Source organism: Atta colombica, unplaced genomic scaffold, assembly GCF_001594045.1.
Source record: "Atta colombica isolate Treedump-2 unplaced genomic scaffold, Acol1.0 scaffold107, whole genome shotgun sequence".
Taxonomy (NCBI): domain Eukaryota; kingdom Metazoa; phylum Arthropoda; class Insecta; order Hymenoptera; family Formicidae; genus Atta; species Atta colombica.
The window spans coordinates 2,110,320-2,128,097 of NW_017259192.1; the positions used below are offsets into that span (position 1 = coordinate 2,110,320).

A 17,778-nucleotide genomic window follows, 5' to 3' on the forward strand; every position below is an offset into this window, starting at 1 on the left:
CATTGTTTATTCTACTTTCATATGACAAATCATATGGCAAATCGCTATTTCATAGTGTTACTCGCTCCAAATTTCCAAGTGGAAATGGTCGAGCAATAGGTAGAACAGGGAGTACAGCCAGCAATAAGCGCGACGATGTCGTAAACGACATTAATCCGTGCCACCCCGGAGAAGTGCATTTATAAGCTGCCCCTGGTTTCACAGTGAGGATAATTTACACTCATGTGGTACACCGACCGCATAATTTAAAACGTTGATTTATGCGCTTTATTAATTCGATGATTGCGTTTTTTTCTTTTCTTTTTCTGCAATATGACGCAATATTGATATATGCAATGTAGCACAAATACTTTTACCATTTTATAACAATTATTGTTAATTGATCACAGCAATATACGAGTAACCGATTATACTATATAATGATTGAATGAAAATAAAAACGAAAATTTTGAATGTCAAATAACAAAAGTACAATAAAATATTATTTTTTATTTAAAAGCGTGAAATAATTGTAATAACAATTCTAAATGTTACAATAATATATATTATACAATTTTTTTTAGCAATAAATTTTGAATAAAAATTGATATAAGTACGAATTCATTTCTAACATTTTCTTCAGAATTGTCACTTTTAATTAATTTAAATAAGTAGCGATATTTAAGATCGTTCCAAAATATCACAGATTACACCTGGTTATTCCTTTTTACATTTTTACAGGAAAAAGAATATTTTTTAATGTCTTAGATTAATCGATTGTGTCTGTCATCAGAATTCAATCAATGTTAAAGAGTCGATCGGTCGGAGGAAGAAAAACGAGCAATGCAAGGCGCGTGAAGTAGTGTGTCCACGATGAGAGAAAGAAGGAACGGGGAATGTTGATGCCGTTGCACTTGTGTCGTTGCAATCGCATTACATCGTCGCAATCGCGATGCATACGAAGTAATCTTGTCGCGGTGGGCCCAGACGGGCTGTCGCCGCGGCGCATTCTTGTGGGTGATTTTAGACGAACAGAGAAGATACGTGCGAAAACGGGAAAATAGGATAAAACGGTTAGACAAAGACAGTCGGAAATGCGCAATCGGGAAATTTCACAAGATATGAAAACGACAAAAAGATGGAGATGGCAGTCGATAACATTCGAAAGAGCTTGATGTTTCTGTCGTAGCGCGAAAAATGTGAAGGAACATCCATCTTACTTTTGCAATCTTCATACTTTTTATAAACGATTTATTACTCCTTCCAACATATCGTTTAACTATTCTTTTTACTCATATTTATGACTGCAATACACTTTTATTGTTGTAAATTTGATTTTAAAGTGTTCTTCGTTTGCTCAAAAAGAATTCTTTTTTTTTGTTTTATGTATATTTTATCCATATAAAGACTTAAGTCTTAAAAAGCGATGCTCAAGTCTCATTCGTGTTTTACCTACGTCATACTGATTAGTCATTTCTTCTCAAAAAGTTTACTGATTAAACAAAATTTTTTGGTTGAAAATGAATATATGATCAGAAGATTATAATCAGAAGATTATAATCACATCAATCAGAATTCTGGTTATATATTTCAATTAGAATTATATTAATATAAATTCAATCAGAAATTCCGATTTGTCTATTTTCAACCATAATTTCAAATTCCAATTAATGCAACCAGACTCTTTTTTCAGTGTACGAAAAATGTGCATCAAGATAGCTAGTGTTCTCTCGTCGGATTACTCATACTCCGCAATGGCATCTTTCCGTCCATCAAAGATAAATATCGTGTGCGAACAAGTGTTGAGAGTGTTGAATCGAACAATATGTATTTATTCTGCGTGTTTGCCAATCCGCGCGAGATAAAAATTATAGATAATAACATCGCAATAATTTACATTAGAGAGCATATAATAAAACTGTCCAGTTTATTAAAAGCGGATTAATCTATTGATTGATTGTTATTTGTAATCCATTCGGTATATGTTTGGATAGCTTCGTACACTTTTGAAAAATGGAAGAAAGAAAAAAAGAAAGAGATAATTATTCGTTATTTTTTTTGTTTTGACTAATCTCTTATTATAGAAGTTCTAATTTGTATTTTCTTTCATCCAATTATATATATATATATAATCATACGGAATATGTCACTCGATAGTGATAATGTAAGTGCAAATATAAATGTATTATAAAGTTATTTAAATGATAAAAATAGTGTGATTGTGTAAAGTGAATCAAGTTAAAAGGATGCATACCAAGAAATAGAAAAGAAGCAATAGTTGAGTGTTGTAATAAAAATTGAACTTATCAAAGTGAATTGATTATGCAATATTTTTTAGTAAATAAGATCGTAAATACGATGTATTTAATTATATCATTTTTTGCTAAGTTTTTAAGTTTAATAAAATATTCGATATATTGGATTGTCCGGAAAGTTCGTGCCGATGTTAAACGAAAATTGAAACGCAGAAAATTTAAATTTTAATATACATTTATTAAATTATATAAGTTAGTCGGCACGAACTTTCCGGACAACTCAATATAAAATTGTTTTGTCAGCTCAATTTAAATATAACAAAAAATGATATCAATACTCTTCTTATTGTTAATTTTAATTTTAATTTCTAAAATGAGATATTGGAATCAGATATAATATCTCAAAATATCTTATCGTGATATTTAATGCAAAACTGTACTCTCACAGCTTCTTCTTCTATATATATATATTCTTCATCCTTATATAGAATCTTATTTCGTGCAATGATTTGATTGATATTCACCCTGATGGACTTTAAAGGGTAAACGACTTCGTCGAATTCGAAAATGCGATGATCGTGAGACGTAATTTGCAAATTTTGTCTTTTAAGACTATCTTTACAGCATTTATATCGATTTGTACTTGCAATGTACAATTTTCTTAGCATTTTACTGTATTGTAATTAATGTATAAATGTGAATGTAATGTATGAAAAAATACACATCGCCCATTTTTACTAATTTATTAATAGTAACATCGTCACACTACTTTGAAATTCCTATACCTTCATGCCCCTATCTAATTCCTGAATCCTCTTTGTTCCCATCCGGCTAGAGTTAATTATTCATGCGCTCCATTTTGCCACGTTTTACTTTCATGACCGCTAATAACTCGGGATCTGTGTCTAATCGAATTTATGCAAATGACAATTAGATGTATACAAATACGTTTGCCCGCACATGTATCCCTATGTATACATATTTCGTACATACATATACACGGGATGGAACAATTTACCAGAATTACTCGGTTGCCTTTGTTGTCTCGATAAATATGCAAAAATGTTTCGCACAGAAACTAGTTAGAAAGGGGACGATAATGTAAAAGTTATAAAAAATATTTCCGTTTAAAATTCTTAATTGGTATAACAAGATAGGACAAAGGAAAAGTATTAGGTGAAAATTTTTTCATTTAATGTGATAAATTGTAAAAAATTCAGCTTGTCACCGACAAAATTCGAGAGATCAAGTTACTACATACAATTATTTGGAAAATGCACAAAATTACGAATGAAAAGTGCGCTTTATTATCCAGCTGCCAGCGTAATTATATTAACATTAACGAATTTTAATTAAAACGCTTCGTTATAGCAGGGAGCATATGTTTGGATAATTAGGACCCTGTATATCTTGGACGTATATTTTGGACTTCAGGTATGGTGTTCGCGTTTTATGATATATCCGATTTGTATTTATATACACATTTATAATTCCAAACGTAAAAACACATCCGGTAGAGAAAAATTTAAAAAGAAACAGAAATAGAAAGAAAATAAATTGCCCTGTCAACTGATTGTCGTACATGAAGTAGCAATAAACTAAAATAAAAACTGAATGTGATTAAAAAACAATAAATGAATAATAAAAAGCTATATGTTTGTTATGTATTATAAAATCTGTTCAATACGTTTTGCATTAAAAAGTATAATAATAATTAGATAAAGAATAAATATTTAAACAATGGAATATATTTACATGGAAAACAATAAGGTCTGTATAACTGTTTTGAATAAAGTAAATTTTATAAACAAACATTAAACAGTTTTGCAAAACTTTATAATTACTTCAAGTTAAAATTTTGTTTGATTTAAGTTTGTTTGATGGACGACGAAACACGATGGTTAAACGAGCATTAACATAGATGCATAAATCGTAGATGTACCATAACATAATTCACATTGCAGACGACATTACTCACCGGCAAGAACCCCGGCCATGTAAACCGCGGCGATCCTCAGGCTTCCATGAACCATTTCTAAGGGAAGTCCCACGACCACCTGTACCCCCAGGTTAAACAGCAGGTGAAGCCACCTGAAAAAATGTAACCGCGTGGTATATTACTAAGGCATGTCGATTGTTCTGTTGGAGCATGAGGTACTCCAGGAATTTAATTCAATTATGGCTCAATTTGCATGCAAGCAACCTTTGAAGTATGTCTATGACATACTCCATGCAGAATTAATTGCAACAATTGCAGTGTAATGTTACAGTAAATATTAGAATACATATTAGAATATCTTTTTTCGAATATAAATGCAATAATCAGAAAGTCGTTAAAAATAAAAATCACATATTTTATTTAATAACAATTGCAAAATTATAAATTAAAAAAAATAATTATATTGACGCCAAGTATTGAGATTATTTATGTCGCTATCGCGATCACTATATTATAAAATAATTAGGTACAAGAAACTCTCTCTTTCACGTAACCGTCGCAAAGTTTAACCGAGAAAACCAAATTAACATGTCGGTACAACTTCAGTCGCCGAAGATCTTGAAAGTTCGCGATGTAGATCCGAGAAAGGAGAGGTTGTCGTTAATCGTGAATTATAACGCCGCGGGCAGTCGGCTGTAGTTTTAATTAGGAACATCTCGTTAGCGATATTCCTCTCGTCGCGGTAGATAAGACTCGACGATGAAATCGGCCAGAGCGCTGGAGGAAAAGTCGAAAATGCGATGAGTACGATCAGGTTCGTGACTATCGGCGTGGCCAAGAGAATTACGTTAATTGTGCCTCTCTTCGAATTGTAAAGGAAGGAATGGAAAGCGGCCAAACAATATTCTTATTCGCTCGAGGCAGCGTTTCGACAAGAATGCCGCCGAGGAAGGTTACGGAGAGCGCCGCGGAGTGAAATAATTGCGAGATACGAGCCGCGGTCGGAGCAAAGTTTTATCAGCGATTTCTGAGCCACAGAAGCGAAAATCCGACACCCAGCCGTTATCGCAAAACTTCGGCCGACTAATTATTACATCTCGCGAGCGCGAATGCAATGTCAGACTGAGAGGTAACAATAAATCTCGCCGGAAATGGCGTAGAGTTTCGCAGTTTCATAAAATACTGCGAAATAAAAGGAGAGAAATAAACGTTTACGTCACGTGGTATCTCGGCGTTATTGGGTCGAGATTAGAACCAAAGCCAATGGGATTTCGGGCAAATTCGGTTGCAAAACGACTGATACAATAGCAACGCGAACGCTAAGAGGGAAGATGATACGATCGAGCTGATCCTCGGATAATTTGGCCGACCAGCCGTGGCAATCAGCGAAAGAAAGCTCAGCAAGAGACTGTAGAGCAATTATGAATATTATCTCGAAGTAAGAGAAGGAACTTTCTAAGCTCGAAGAATGATCGTTCTTCTTATCTATCGTGTCGCACGCTCGAGAGCGTGGAAAATCTCGGAAAGCAATTTCAGTTGACACGGTCGCGAGATCTAGGTTGTCGTGAGAACATCCATGACAAATGCTACACTATTATTTTTTTTTTATTATAGTACAAATAATTCTGCTGTAATACAACAGAACTTGATTATATCATAATCAATAATAATAAAGAATAATAATAAAGAACCTTTAGATTGTAATATTTTTTAGATTGTAATCTAAGAGAACATGTTATTTTTTCTTAAAAAATATTATCATGCCCTTATAAAAATTTTTATTTTTTTTTAAGAGTCCTACAAAAGAGAAAATAGATTTGTTTCTCTTAATTGAAAAATAAGTTCTATTTCTCACAAAATTACTTATAAAATATTCTCACAAATTAATTTAGTTTTCTTAATTTATTTCATTTATTACAAATAATTCTATTATATATGTACAATAGAATTTGATTATACATAAATATCATAATAAAGAATTTAATTTTAATATAAGAAAACATTACTTCTTTTTAAAAAAATTGTTCATTCTCCTTTAAAAATTCTTTTATTTTAAAGTCCTACGTAAAGAGAACAAGTTATTCTCTAAAACTCGAAAATCTCATTCTAAAAAGTAAAATCTCACTGTTAAAGATTGAAAATTGAGCCATTCTTTTTAAAAACTAGCTCAATTTTCATTCTTTAAAATGGAACTCCATTCTAAAGAATTTAGGAAGATATATCTTATAAATTACTTATACAATGTTCTTATAAACTCATTGTAAATCACAATTTCCTTAATTTTTAATTTTATTATAGAAGGCTCTCGTCTCACTATATGTATTTTATTGTTATTGATTATTTAATTTTTTATATCGTAAAAAATTGAATAAGAAAAGAGACGTTTGCTAAAAAAAATTGGATATTAATAAAACAAGCATTTTATTCAGGCTGTAATTCAACATGATATATTCTCTTAATTTAAACATGTCTCCATTAAATCGGTGACATGAATTTCTTACGGTCATTGAATTCTCCCTCGTGGAACAAGATTCAATTGAAAAGACACGATTCCGTAGAGGTCTCTTTGCATCAGGGCACGGTCGGCCGCAATTAGACTGCGTATACCGTAGTCTCGTAACCACGACGTGCGCCTAGGAAGCATCCAATTTGCATTGAGTGCGAGTCTAATAGTCGTCGTGCGCCCCGTCGCAATGCGGTCAAACGGAAAGAATGCGATCGTTGAAACGCTCGAGTGTCGTTTGCAAGCGCGTCGCCGTCGGGCCTTATCGACAGAAATGGATACCACGATCTTGGGGCCCCTGTGGTCGTCGCCATTACCAAGGAACGAAGTCCGTAGGGGTAGAGGAGAGGGACAAGCGAGGCAATCGTGATTAGGTCAGAATTAAATCAATGCTCGGAATTCCAACGGGTTTCTTGTCGCCTCGTTGCCGCGCGAATGTAAATGGCGATGGTTTCGATCACCAGGGCGGAAAACCGGAGATCGCTGCCGCGTTGGGACAGACGTGATGTATAGGCGTCGATACATTTTCAGAATGCAATCATCGGAATGGAACGCGCGTAAGGAGGCGTCGCGTCATGTCCGAACGTGGGAGGGTAGTTCATAAATTTTTGGCTTTGCCGTCGATGCTATCCGTCGATGGAACTTCGACTGGACTTTTGCACGATGATCTTTTTCAATTTTCCGTACGGGTTACCGTAAGTTCTCTCTAAATATTTATTTCTACTTTACATGCTCGAAAAGTTCGAAACTTCTGACAATTTAAATAAACAAAATAGTAATATTTGTGACTCCAAGAATAAATCCAAGTAAAATAGTTTGAACTGCTAAGTTTTTATTTGACTTCCGCATTGCATCTAGAGTTGAAATGTTTTTAACTTCGTTTAATAAATACGTTCCAATTAGTTATACGAATTGCATCTTATCGCATTATGAGTAAGTACATAATTTATGTATTAACAACTGCGGAGACTCACAGATATTTCACTTACTGAATTTTAACAATTTATTATCAACCTGATAGAAACAAAATGTATGATCAATTATCAATTTTGTAAAAAATGTACCATTAAAAAAGTATGAATTTCACATATTAGTGCCATAGTTAATAATTTTATACAATTACTACACTGAAAGAAACGATTGATGCTACAGCTGCTACAGCAAATTAAATGGTAAAATATGGTATAACATTTTTAATTGGCTGCAACATCGTCAATTAATTATAATATCAAAATGGTATACTGATATTACAAATAGGCTAACACAACCAAAAATTGGCTGCTGCAACCAATTAAAAATGCTATGCTATATTCAATCAATCTTTTCTTTCAGTGTAATAAATTTTGTAATTATATATTTATTAATGATATAAATATCTTCACAATAATATAAATGCTACTTAAACATTATTCATCTACTTAATAAATAAATTGTTATTGTTGTTCATTATATATAAGAGGAATTGGCATTAATCGTATAAATTAACGCTTCAACGGAATCAATATGCATACTCCAGCGACGTGTCCGATAAAATCGTGTCTATCATTGAACAATGGCACGTCCTCTCTCGCAATCAGCAAAATCTGCTCTTAAGACATTCGAGTCACGATAAGGTTCTCAGACTGACTGCGCCAATTTCGGTTAATTGGATACCAATTAGATGAATCTCAGGTATTGCGACGGCGGACGAATTACGACGGATTTCTCGGTTTTCACGTGGTATGATTCCTCTATCTGCTCAGCTTTTTCCTTAGCCATCTGTTTTGGTCCACGACGGGCGGAGGTAGAATAGTTCGAGGATCGAATTTTCATTCGACGAATGATGGTAACCAGCTTTCTACGATGAATATCTATTCGTTTTCATTCTGTCGTCCGGGTAGAGAGAAGAACCGACTTTCAATTTCGACGATTGCGTATTTACAATGAATCACAATATAATCGATATTTACTCTACGATAAATTGCTTACCGCAAAAATAGTGAGTAGTATTCTGAGGATAAACAATAATCAATTTAAATATCTAAAGTTCTTTTTATTTAATTCGAAATATACTTTCCTCAAATTGTAAAAATTATAAGTAAAGTTCATGTAAGACTGCTACAAAAATGTTTGTAAAGTGGCTCATAAGTGATTAATATTATTGCATAAATTATTAATCGTTTGGAGGCTATATTGAACCTTCAGTTTGTTTTGAATTGTTTAAAGCGATTTTATATTAATATTATATAAAATAATTGTATAAAATAATAATATTGGGGAGCTCTAAGAGCTCAAGATTTAGATGTTTAAATTCTTATTAAGCATTTTTTAAACTTTTTATTAAGAAAAAAAATCAACTTTTATTCATAGAGATAAAAAAAGAATTAAATAAATTTAAAAAACATTTGAAAGAAATGAAAATTTTAAGCAATAATTACGGAGCACTTTCAAACAATAAAATAATAAAATAGCCTTTTTATCTCGTCATATCTCTAAGCAAACATCTATGTTTAATTCAATAATTCGCGATAATTCACGGGAAACCGAGATCATGTAAGCAGATCAGAAGTATTATCGAACACGATAGTGATGATAACTTCATACAAAGCGAGAACGAAGAGATAAAGTTCTCCAGCAAGTTGACTCTAATGTTCCACGGGTGTAAGTGGTTTCGTCAGCGCCTCTAACTACTTGCTAGTAGTTAATTACGCGCCGAAAACTTCTTACTTACGAAAGACGAAAGCGTGGACGATCCCATCGACGGTGATGTCTCAGCAGTCCGTGAATTTACTCGGTGAAATCTCCATCTTAATTCTATCGACAAATTCTTTGACCAATTCGGCGTCAATCTTTCTTCAACTTGTCGTAGCACTGACAGTTCTCGAATTATAAGCGATCAAACGTAAAAAAAGTTTGACAGATTGAATCTTTACGACATAAAATTAAGTACCTTATTATCATAATTTTTCAAATATTTGAGTAAATTTTATTTTATTTGAAATCTTAAGAATCATATCATTAACAAGATATTTGTTGCAGGAAAAGAAAAGGTTGTTATGAAATAGATAAGAAGATTATGGAATATCACAATATCTTGTATAGTTTATTGCGTTCTGAGAACAACCATCAAAATTACTTCTTCAATATATTAATTATTTAGTGTCTACTGCGTTGTAAAAGCTGCATTTCAATTTTGCAGATAGCAGATAGCAGTTTTGCAAATGTCTCTTTACATAATTTTAAGATATATGTTGATATTAATTTTATAACCTTAGTCTAATTTGAAGGCCTTGAATGTAGCTTTTGAATGATATGATTAAACTAAATTTAGTTGCAAAATATGTGCATATAAAGTTATATGAGTGTGTAAAGTACTATATATTAGTTGGAGATATTTTATATTCCCTCTTTTTATTTAATATTACCTTTTTTATTACCGTAACGCTACCTTTTTTCTCTTCAATTTTTTATAAATTGCATTCGTTCTGTATATTCGAAGAATTTTTATGGCGATATTACTTTATGTCTAACAACTTGTACCAAAAGTAGTTACATGAATATCTACTTATTATAAGCTATTTCGGTGTAATAAAATGGTATTTTCCTCTCTTCCTCTATGTATTATTGATTTATAGTTATTTATAGTTATTGTGAGGATTGGGAAGTAACGTGTAACGAAGTTACAATCAGAGTTACTTTTTTCCAGTAATTATAACTTAACTTCATTTAATTTTTTTCAATCTACAACCGTAACTTAATTTAATACAGTTTTTTGTAATTAATAACTAAATTAAAGTTTAATAACTAAATTAAATTTTTATAATTATTTTATATCAAATCTATTCGTACATCAGCCAATGAGTGTTCGATGAATAATCATTGATTCTTTGTAATTGGAACATATCTTTATCCTGATCTCATCATATTCTGTAAATATATACATTAAAAATTGAGAATCCTTTTAGTAAACGTATCTTAATATTGATTCTATATAATTGATTTCTATATAATTTTGATTCCAAGTAAATATTTAATACAATAAATAAAATAATTTAGAAATATTGTAAATATTATAATCTTATATTTAAAATGCAAAAGTTATAAAAAAGAAAATTGAAAAGTAACGAGATAAGTAAGATTTTTACTTTTTAAGTAACACATTTCAGTAACTTTCCCAATCCTTAATGTAATATCTAATTGTGATTAATTGCGATTCCGCAATGATCCCTTTTGGAAGAAGGAAGAAGACTGAATGTAATCGCGTGTGCAATTTGCTTGGCAATCTTCCACAAGAATTTTCATTCTCGTGGAGAACGGGTGGCGAAAGTTTCAGCCCACGTGGCGCACGTCGCGTGCACGAAGGGTGAGGAATACTGCCTCTCGGTGATATTAAGGGGCACAGCCTTCGGCACATTTATGCGACATTAAAAGGACTCGCGGCATAATGGTGTGTCGTGCATGCATAATACCGCATCGGCAGCGCGCGAGTGACGAGGTCTTATAAAGGCGATGGGATGGTGGACATCGTTATTTAAATTGAGTTACGAGTCGAGAGATTCGGGCGTATTCTTTTTTCCCTTCTTCTCCGCAGTGAGGAACTTTGGCATGATTTACGGAGCCTGAAAGATGCCGCGTTTGCGAGCGTTCTCACGAAGAAGACAGCACATTATCTTACGTTTGCGTGTTGCATCATTAGTAGCACTATATAAATTTTGTTGCAAAGAATCTAGTATATTTAATTTTTTGTTTGTGGATATTAGTAAAGAAAATGAAGAGAAACCGAAGTTTCTGTAACTAAATTAACTAAATTTAATATTAGTTGTAGTAAAAAGAAATCCATTATTTTTCCATTCAATTTCATGCAAAAATAATGGATTTCTTTTTACTACACCTAATATATGTGTGTATAAGTAAACAATATACAATAATATACAATAATTTTAATTATTTACATCTATAATTTAAAAAACTGCTTTTCCTTCAAACACTGAAAAAATAATGTAATATTAACAGAATTATTTTAATTTAAAATCTTGTTAATTCACACATCCAATAACATCATTAATAAAATAAATAAAATTTTATCAAAACAAGAACATGATGTATTTATTTCCATTAATAATGTTATTATGTGAATTAACAAAATTTTTAATTAAAATAATGCTGTTGATTATTTTTTTCAGTAGATATATAATCATTATAAAAATTCGATGCCTCACGCAGCAATGCAAATAGTATATCGATATACTTACTACATGCATTTATTTTAAGAAAGCATTAACTGCTTAGCGTAATTTTAGGTATCAAAAAAAAATAAAAATCCTTCGCCAGCGGATTCTTGCAAGCCGCATTTTTCGAACATGGATGAACATCGTCCAGCGACTATTCGGACGCAACAAAGCGTCCTCCGTGAATTCAAGCTTGATTCGTACGAATCGATGTACCACCATGTCAAGCGACGAAATGCGGAAGCGTGTCCTGTCTCGAGCGTCGCGATCTTTTCGGTGCGGCTCCATGTTTTGCGGACTCGGCGATACCATTGTCTGCTCCGTACAACGCTGTCGCGCGCGTTGACTTCCCGCAATTACGGCGATTGTCTCGATTTTTCCGCGTTTCCGGCTATCTCACGCGGCATCGCGCGCGAACACGAAGGAAGAGGGAGAGAAGGAGACAATGAAATAGGACAGAGTTGCGACTTCGCACGACGGCAAAGACAGTTTTCACATTAATAACGGAGGAAGCTCGATAACGTCTGGCGGAGGTAACGGGCGTTACGCGGAGACGGAAAAAGGCGCTCGATAGCGCGAGCCATCTTGTTTTTATAATTAATCGCCTGTCGCCCGGTTGAAGCGTCAGACTTTTTACTCGTCGATTATGGATCGCGCTTTTGGTCTCTTCTGGCAGCTCGTGTGTCACCGCTGATGCATTATACCGCTTATCATAACCTCGATTTATACCAATTAGCGTAAGCGACACATAATGCTCGCGCGTACCTGATCGATCCGAGAATCACTGACGTCGATAACATGAATACAATTTTTTAATAAAACCGATTGCTCTATTATCCTTATTCTTTCTCACAACATACTTATGGCTTTCTCAAGATGCAATTCTAAATGGATCTATCCAGATATGTGTAGAGTATCTTTCCCCCCGGAGATCCATCCCACGAACAAATTCATCAGCTTTTAGGAAATTTATCTTCGACTTATCGCGCGCGTTACATCACACATTACGTACATCTTATCTTTCTACCGCTCTTGAGTTCTTTCGGGATCATGTAATGCTTGGAGAAATGACTTTTGATGGATGAGGCTCGCATTAATAATCCAACTGTCGCGAGAGCGCGAATCGATGAAAGAAATAATCAATAAAAAGAAAGACAAAGATACAGTAAAAAAAAAAAAAGAACCGAAATAGAAACAAAGGATATTAGGTACAATCAGAGATAAACGAGGCTAAAGTCCCATTTGAACAATACTATAACAGAAAATAACGGTGCAATACTGGTAAGTTAAGTACTATAGCATGTAGCATCAGAAGAGTGAGAACATGGACAAATTAGGACATTGAAACCTCGTAATAACTAATTCGAACTTCGAATTAGTGCACAAAAACCTCGAATTATCCCTTTCTGGCAATGTAGTTTAATTTTAATCTTGATTCAACTAACTCTTTTTCTAGTTTTAAGAAGTAAAAGAAGATAAAGAGTAAGTTAAACCGAGATTAAAGTTAATCTACAATGATAGAAATGGGTATTAGACGTATGTAAGTAGCGTGTCGCGCGCACACACGCGCACGCACGCGCACACACACACACGCGCGCGCGCGCGCGCGCACACACACACACACTACACACACGCGCGCGCGCGCGCGCGCGCGCATCAACAAGACTTGAATTTCATAGTTTAGAAATGAAATGATAACAACAAACCTCGTTATTACGTTTAGAACCTCAAAAAACATGCGCTACTTCAATATAAATATACATATAAATATTTAAAAATGCATAAATAACAAGATCAGTATCAAGAAAAAAAAAGAAAAGTTAATGAAAGAAACATTAATAACCGATCTTTAAAAAAGGGAAATCAACACAAGGTGAAGATAAATGCGCAGAATGCAAAGATAAATAAAAGATAAAAGGAATGATGCGTTAAATAAGGAGAGTCTAATATCAGAAATAGAATAGGAGAATAAAGAGAATAGTAGAGAAGAAGGCAAAGAATAAAAGAAAGAGCGACGAAGATTGGACGAACACACTTTCTATAGAAAAGAAAACAGCAGTGAGGTCACTCTTATCGTCGTTTCCATACGCACGTACGGAAAACGGTCGTCTTATCTGGCGTTTCCATGAATAATTTAAAGAGCTTCGCGTACTGAAAACTTCTACTCTATCGGCGAGAGAGAGAGAGAGAGAGAGAGAGAGAGAGAGAGAGAGAGAGAGAGAGAGAAAGAGAACCAAGCATACAGAGTTATCCGTCGGTCTCATCTCTCGATCTCTTTTCATCTCATGAGAGAGAGAGTATAGAAATGTTGATGCGTCTAGGGGAATGCGAGGGAGAAGCCAAGAGGAGAGCAAAAAAGTCGTTGGGGAGAATAGAAAGTGGTGGTAAAAACCAGAGGGAGCAAGCGAAAAGAAAATGAGAGCAAAAGACACGGTGGAAAAATAGCTGTGAACGAAGAAAGCTGCCACCTTCTCCCTGTGCTCCACTTTACTGTGGCGTGAGAGAATAAAACGTATACCGAAACGCTTATACAATTTTGTTTACGCGGTGTCGCGTCGCTCGAATTCAATGTGACGTGCAACAACATGGTACAGGAATTGTAATTGGCTATAATTAATTGAGTGACTCAATGCCTAACGTCCATGATATATAGATGCAGGTGGCTGATCGTATATATGCACAGAATCGTATCTGTTTCGCTCAAGCAGGTCTCGTGCACACGAGTGTCTTACATTCTGTAGTTTGTCTCTTATAATCATAAATAAATTTTCTACAGAGGAAGAGATTTAAGGATGCAGGTGTATAGATTCCATGAAAAAGTGACTGGAATTGGAAATTTATGCTTTGCGTATAGAAATGAATGTTATATACATGTTCAATAAAGTTAATATTTATAAAATTTAATAATACAATTTTATAATTTAAATAAAAATGTTTTTATTTTATCTCAATTATCTTTTAAAATATCTATTTCTTATTGAAATAATTTTTGATTCAGGTTCTAAATCGCCAAACTTTTGAATTATTTTCAAATATAATATAGAAAAATTTATAATTATTTCATAATTTTTCTTTTTTATTTTATAAAATACATTCTTAAGTAATGCGAGATAGATCTGTCAATTTTAATTTTCTTATATATTAAATTTTCTTCACTAAAATATTAAGATTTGTTTTAAAGATTTTATATCGTGTCAACAGCACATTCGATATTTTATATACAAAGAAAGTTTCTTTCCAATAACAAAATATGTGAAAAGTCTATCTGATAACGCACATTTCATTTTCTTTATCTATTATTTTACTACATATTTATAATATTTTCCTTTCTTATTTATTTTCTTTTATATTTTTCTGAAAGCTTTTCATTCCTTTTGATATTCCGCGAAATCCAGATATGATTGCGACCTGCATTCTTTATTGTTGACAAAACATAAAAAGCATATTGCATACCTTTTTTGAACAATAAAAGATATGGTTTTGTGTTGAACTAAATTTGCAGAGCACGCGCGAACATATGCAGTAAGTATAATAGGTTGATTCTGCAAGTCCGCGAAAAAAAGGATAAAAAAAGGAGTAAAAAGCATGACTGGGACATAGTTTATCTTGATCCTTTTTTTTTTAACTATCATAATATCGTGATAATTTGTGCCGCGATGCCATTATCAATTTCAGGATTTCGGTTTGATTTTCTTCTTTTCTTTTATATTCATATTACTGTAAATATGATACGGCAATATCGCGACGCAATATCACAAAAACGAATGATATTCCGCCACAATGCTTAAATTAAATTTTATTATTCACCGATATAATGACGTTTCCAACAAATAATGGAATCTGTACCTATATGCCGTAGACCATTTATTTAAGCTAATCGGGAGTCAAGATTGTTTGGTGAATGCAATTTTTGGGCGAGACGAAAAATGCATTCTTCACAGTTGTCATCACTCTAAAGTTTCGAAGGTTTATATCGACTCGCTCTGGGCTCTCTCTCTCTCTCTTTCTCTTGTATTTTTCTAGTCGCAAATTCGCCTGTGTCATCCTCGATAACTTGAATGCGCAATGACGGAGATTTACTTTTGTAACCATTAGTACGAAAAACGTTGGTTTGGAACATAACATAAAGTCGCGCTGATACGTGATATAAAAGCAAACGTGTGCTTCTCAAATTACATTGGCGTTTCTCTCTCTGTGATGATAGAGAAAATTAACGATGCACTTGCATATCACGAAGCAAAGAGAGAATCGAATTGCAGACGCGTTCTGGCAGGGCACAAGGATAACGCGGCATTGAGAGATCCGATCGAGAGATCCGATATTATCGAGATATGACACCACAAATATCCATTAAATACGTATATTCGCGAGAGATACGCTTGCAATTACGCAAACAGCTGAATCGAGAGATGGAAAAAAAATCGAATGCGCAAAATATCCAATCAAATATCGTTAATAAAAAAAATCACGACTCACCCAGCGTGCAGGAACATGTAGAAGGCAAACCTCCAGAGTTCGAGCCGCTTGTCTGGTCTGTAAATAAAGACACTGTCGATCGGCACCGGCCCAGAGGGATTCACTTCACCCATCGCTACTGTATAGTACGTGAAGAAAGCAAGCTGTAACAAAAAAATAGAATCAAAAATAAATATCGAGGTAGATATGTAATAATGATTAAATGAAGGAACTCCGCGATAAAGAGAGAGAGCTTCACAAATATTAAATTTATTAAAGTTATTATCAAAAAGGAAGTACTAAAAAAAAGCAACAAGTGCATTATATTTTAAAAAAATACAAAATTATTACTTCTGTTATAATTTTCTAATTTTATATATCTATGTATACAAAACGTGGAAATACTAAATTTTATACAGAAACACATAAATTTTATATATATCTGTTATGATAATACTAATATCCTTAAAACTTGGTAACTTATTTCTTATTTATTTCAGTTAATCTATAATTTGTTATGCTATCATTTTTAAGATAATATTTTGCCAACAAATTATTCTGCCTGAAGTCTAATGTTGTAAACGTTTTCTTAGATAATTTGTTCAAGTAGTCTTTTTCCCCATAAAAGAATCGTAAATGACCAGGCAGAAAAAAAGTACAGAAAAACATCAAAGAGGAAAAGAAAGGACTGAACAGCGTGTTAAAACAAGTAAGATTACTCGAACTACGTGGAGTATTTAGGGTGCGTGTGATGAATTAGTCACGCAATGCAAAAGTAAACGATGCGTGTTTCATATGGAAATGCGCGTCCCAACTTTGCGCTATGTTAATAAAAATGAATCATTTCTCCCTCATGACATTTAGATGTTATTAACAGATCTTGATATGAAGCGAAAGTTATTAATATTATCAGTAGAAATTAATTTCTCTCGTATGGTATAAAGAACATTATTCGATATGATCATAAAAAAATTATTATATAAGTACAGCAATCAAGATTTATTTTAAACAAGATGATAAATCGAGATAGAAATTCATTCAGCGTTGCAAATTGCAAACTTTAAACATGTTTAAACATTTTATTAGAATAAAATTTGACAATTTTGGTACTGTGTATTTTGTAAACTATTTCCTATATACATTCAAGTATTTAAATAATATTTCCAAATAATATATACTCACAAATTATCAAATAATAAACACATACGACATACAATGGCTACCAAAAGTTTCTGATCAAGAAATAATCATATTACTCAGATAAAACATTTTTATAAACAAAGATCTAGGATGTAAAAACTTAATATATATTGTAGTAAAATATATTTTTAACTTGATTATATAACAATTGAAATTTTATTAATTTATAATATAAACTGCTGAAAAAAACAGATTGACAAAAGTTATCGTAAAATTATATGTTGGTTGGACATTTTTGGT

At 33.0% G+C, this 17,778-nt stretch overlaps 1 protein-coding gene across 1 annotated transcript in view; it reads right to left on the minus strand.

Moving 5' to 3' along the window:
• The window catches only part of LOC108692500 (protein rhomboid-like), a 170,080-nt gene that overhangs the window by 17,857 nt on the left and 134,445 nt on the right, over positions 1–17,778 (minus strand). The window contains exons 3-4 of the mRNA XM_018200788.1: positions 16,360–16,502; positions 4,213–4,325 (exon numbers count right to left, since the gene is read on the minus strand). Of these exons, the coding sequence (XP_018056277.1) occupies positions 4,213–4,325; positions 16,360–16,502 (256 nt within the window). The remainder of the gene's footprint in view (positions 1–4,212; positions 4,326–16,359; positions 16,503–17,778) is intronic.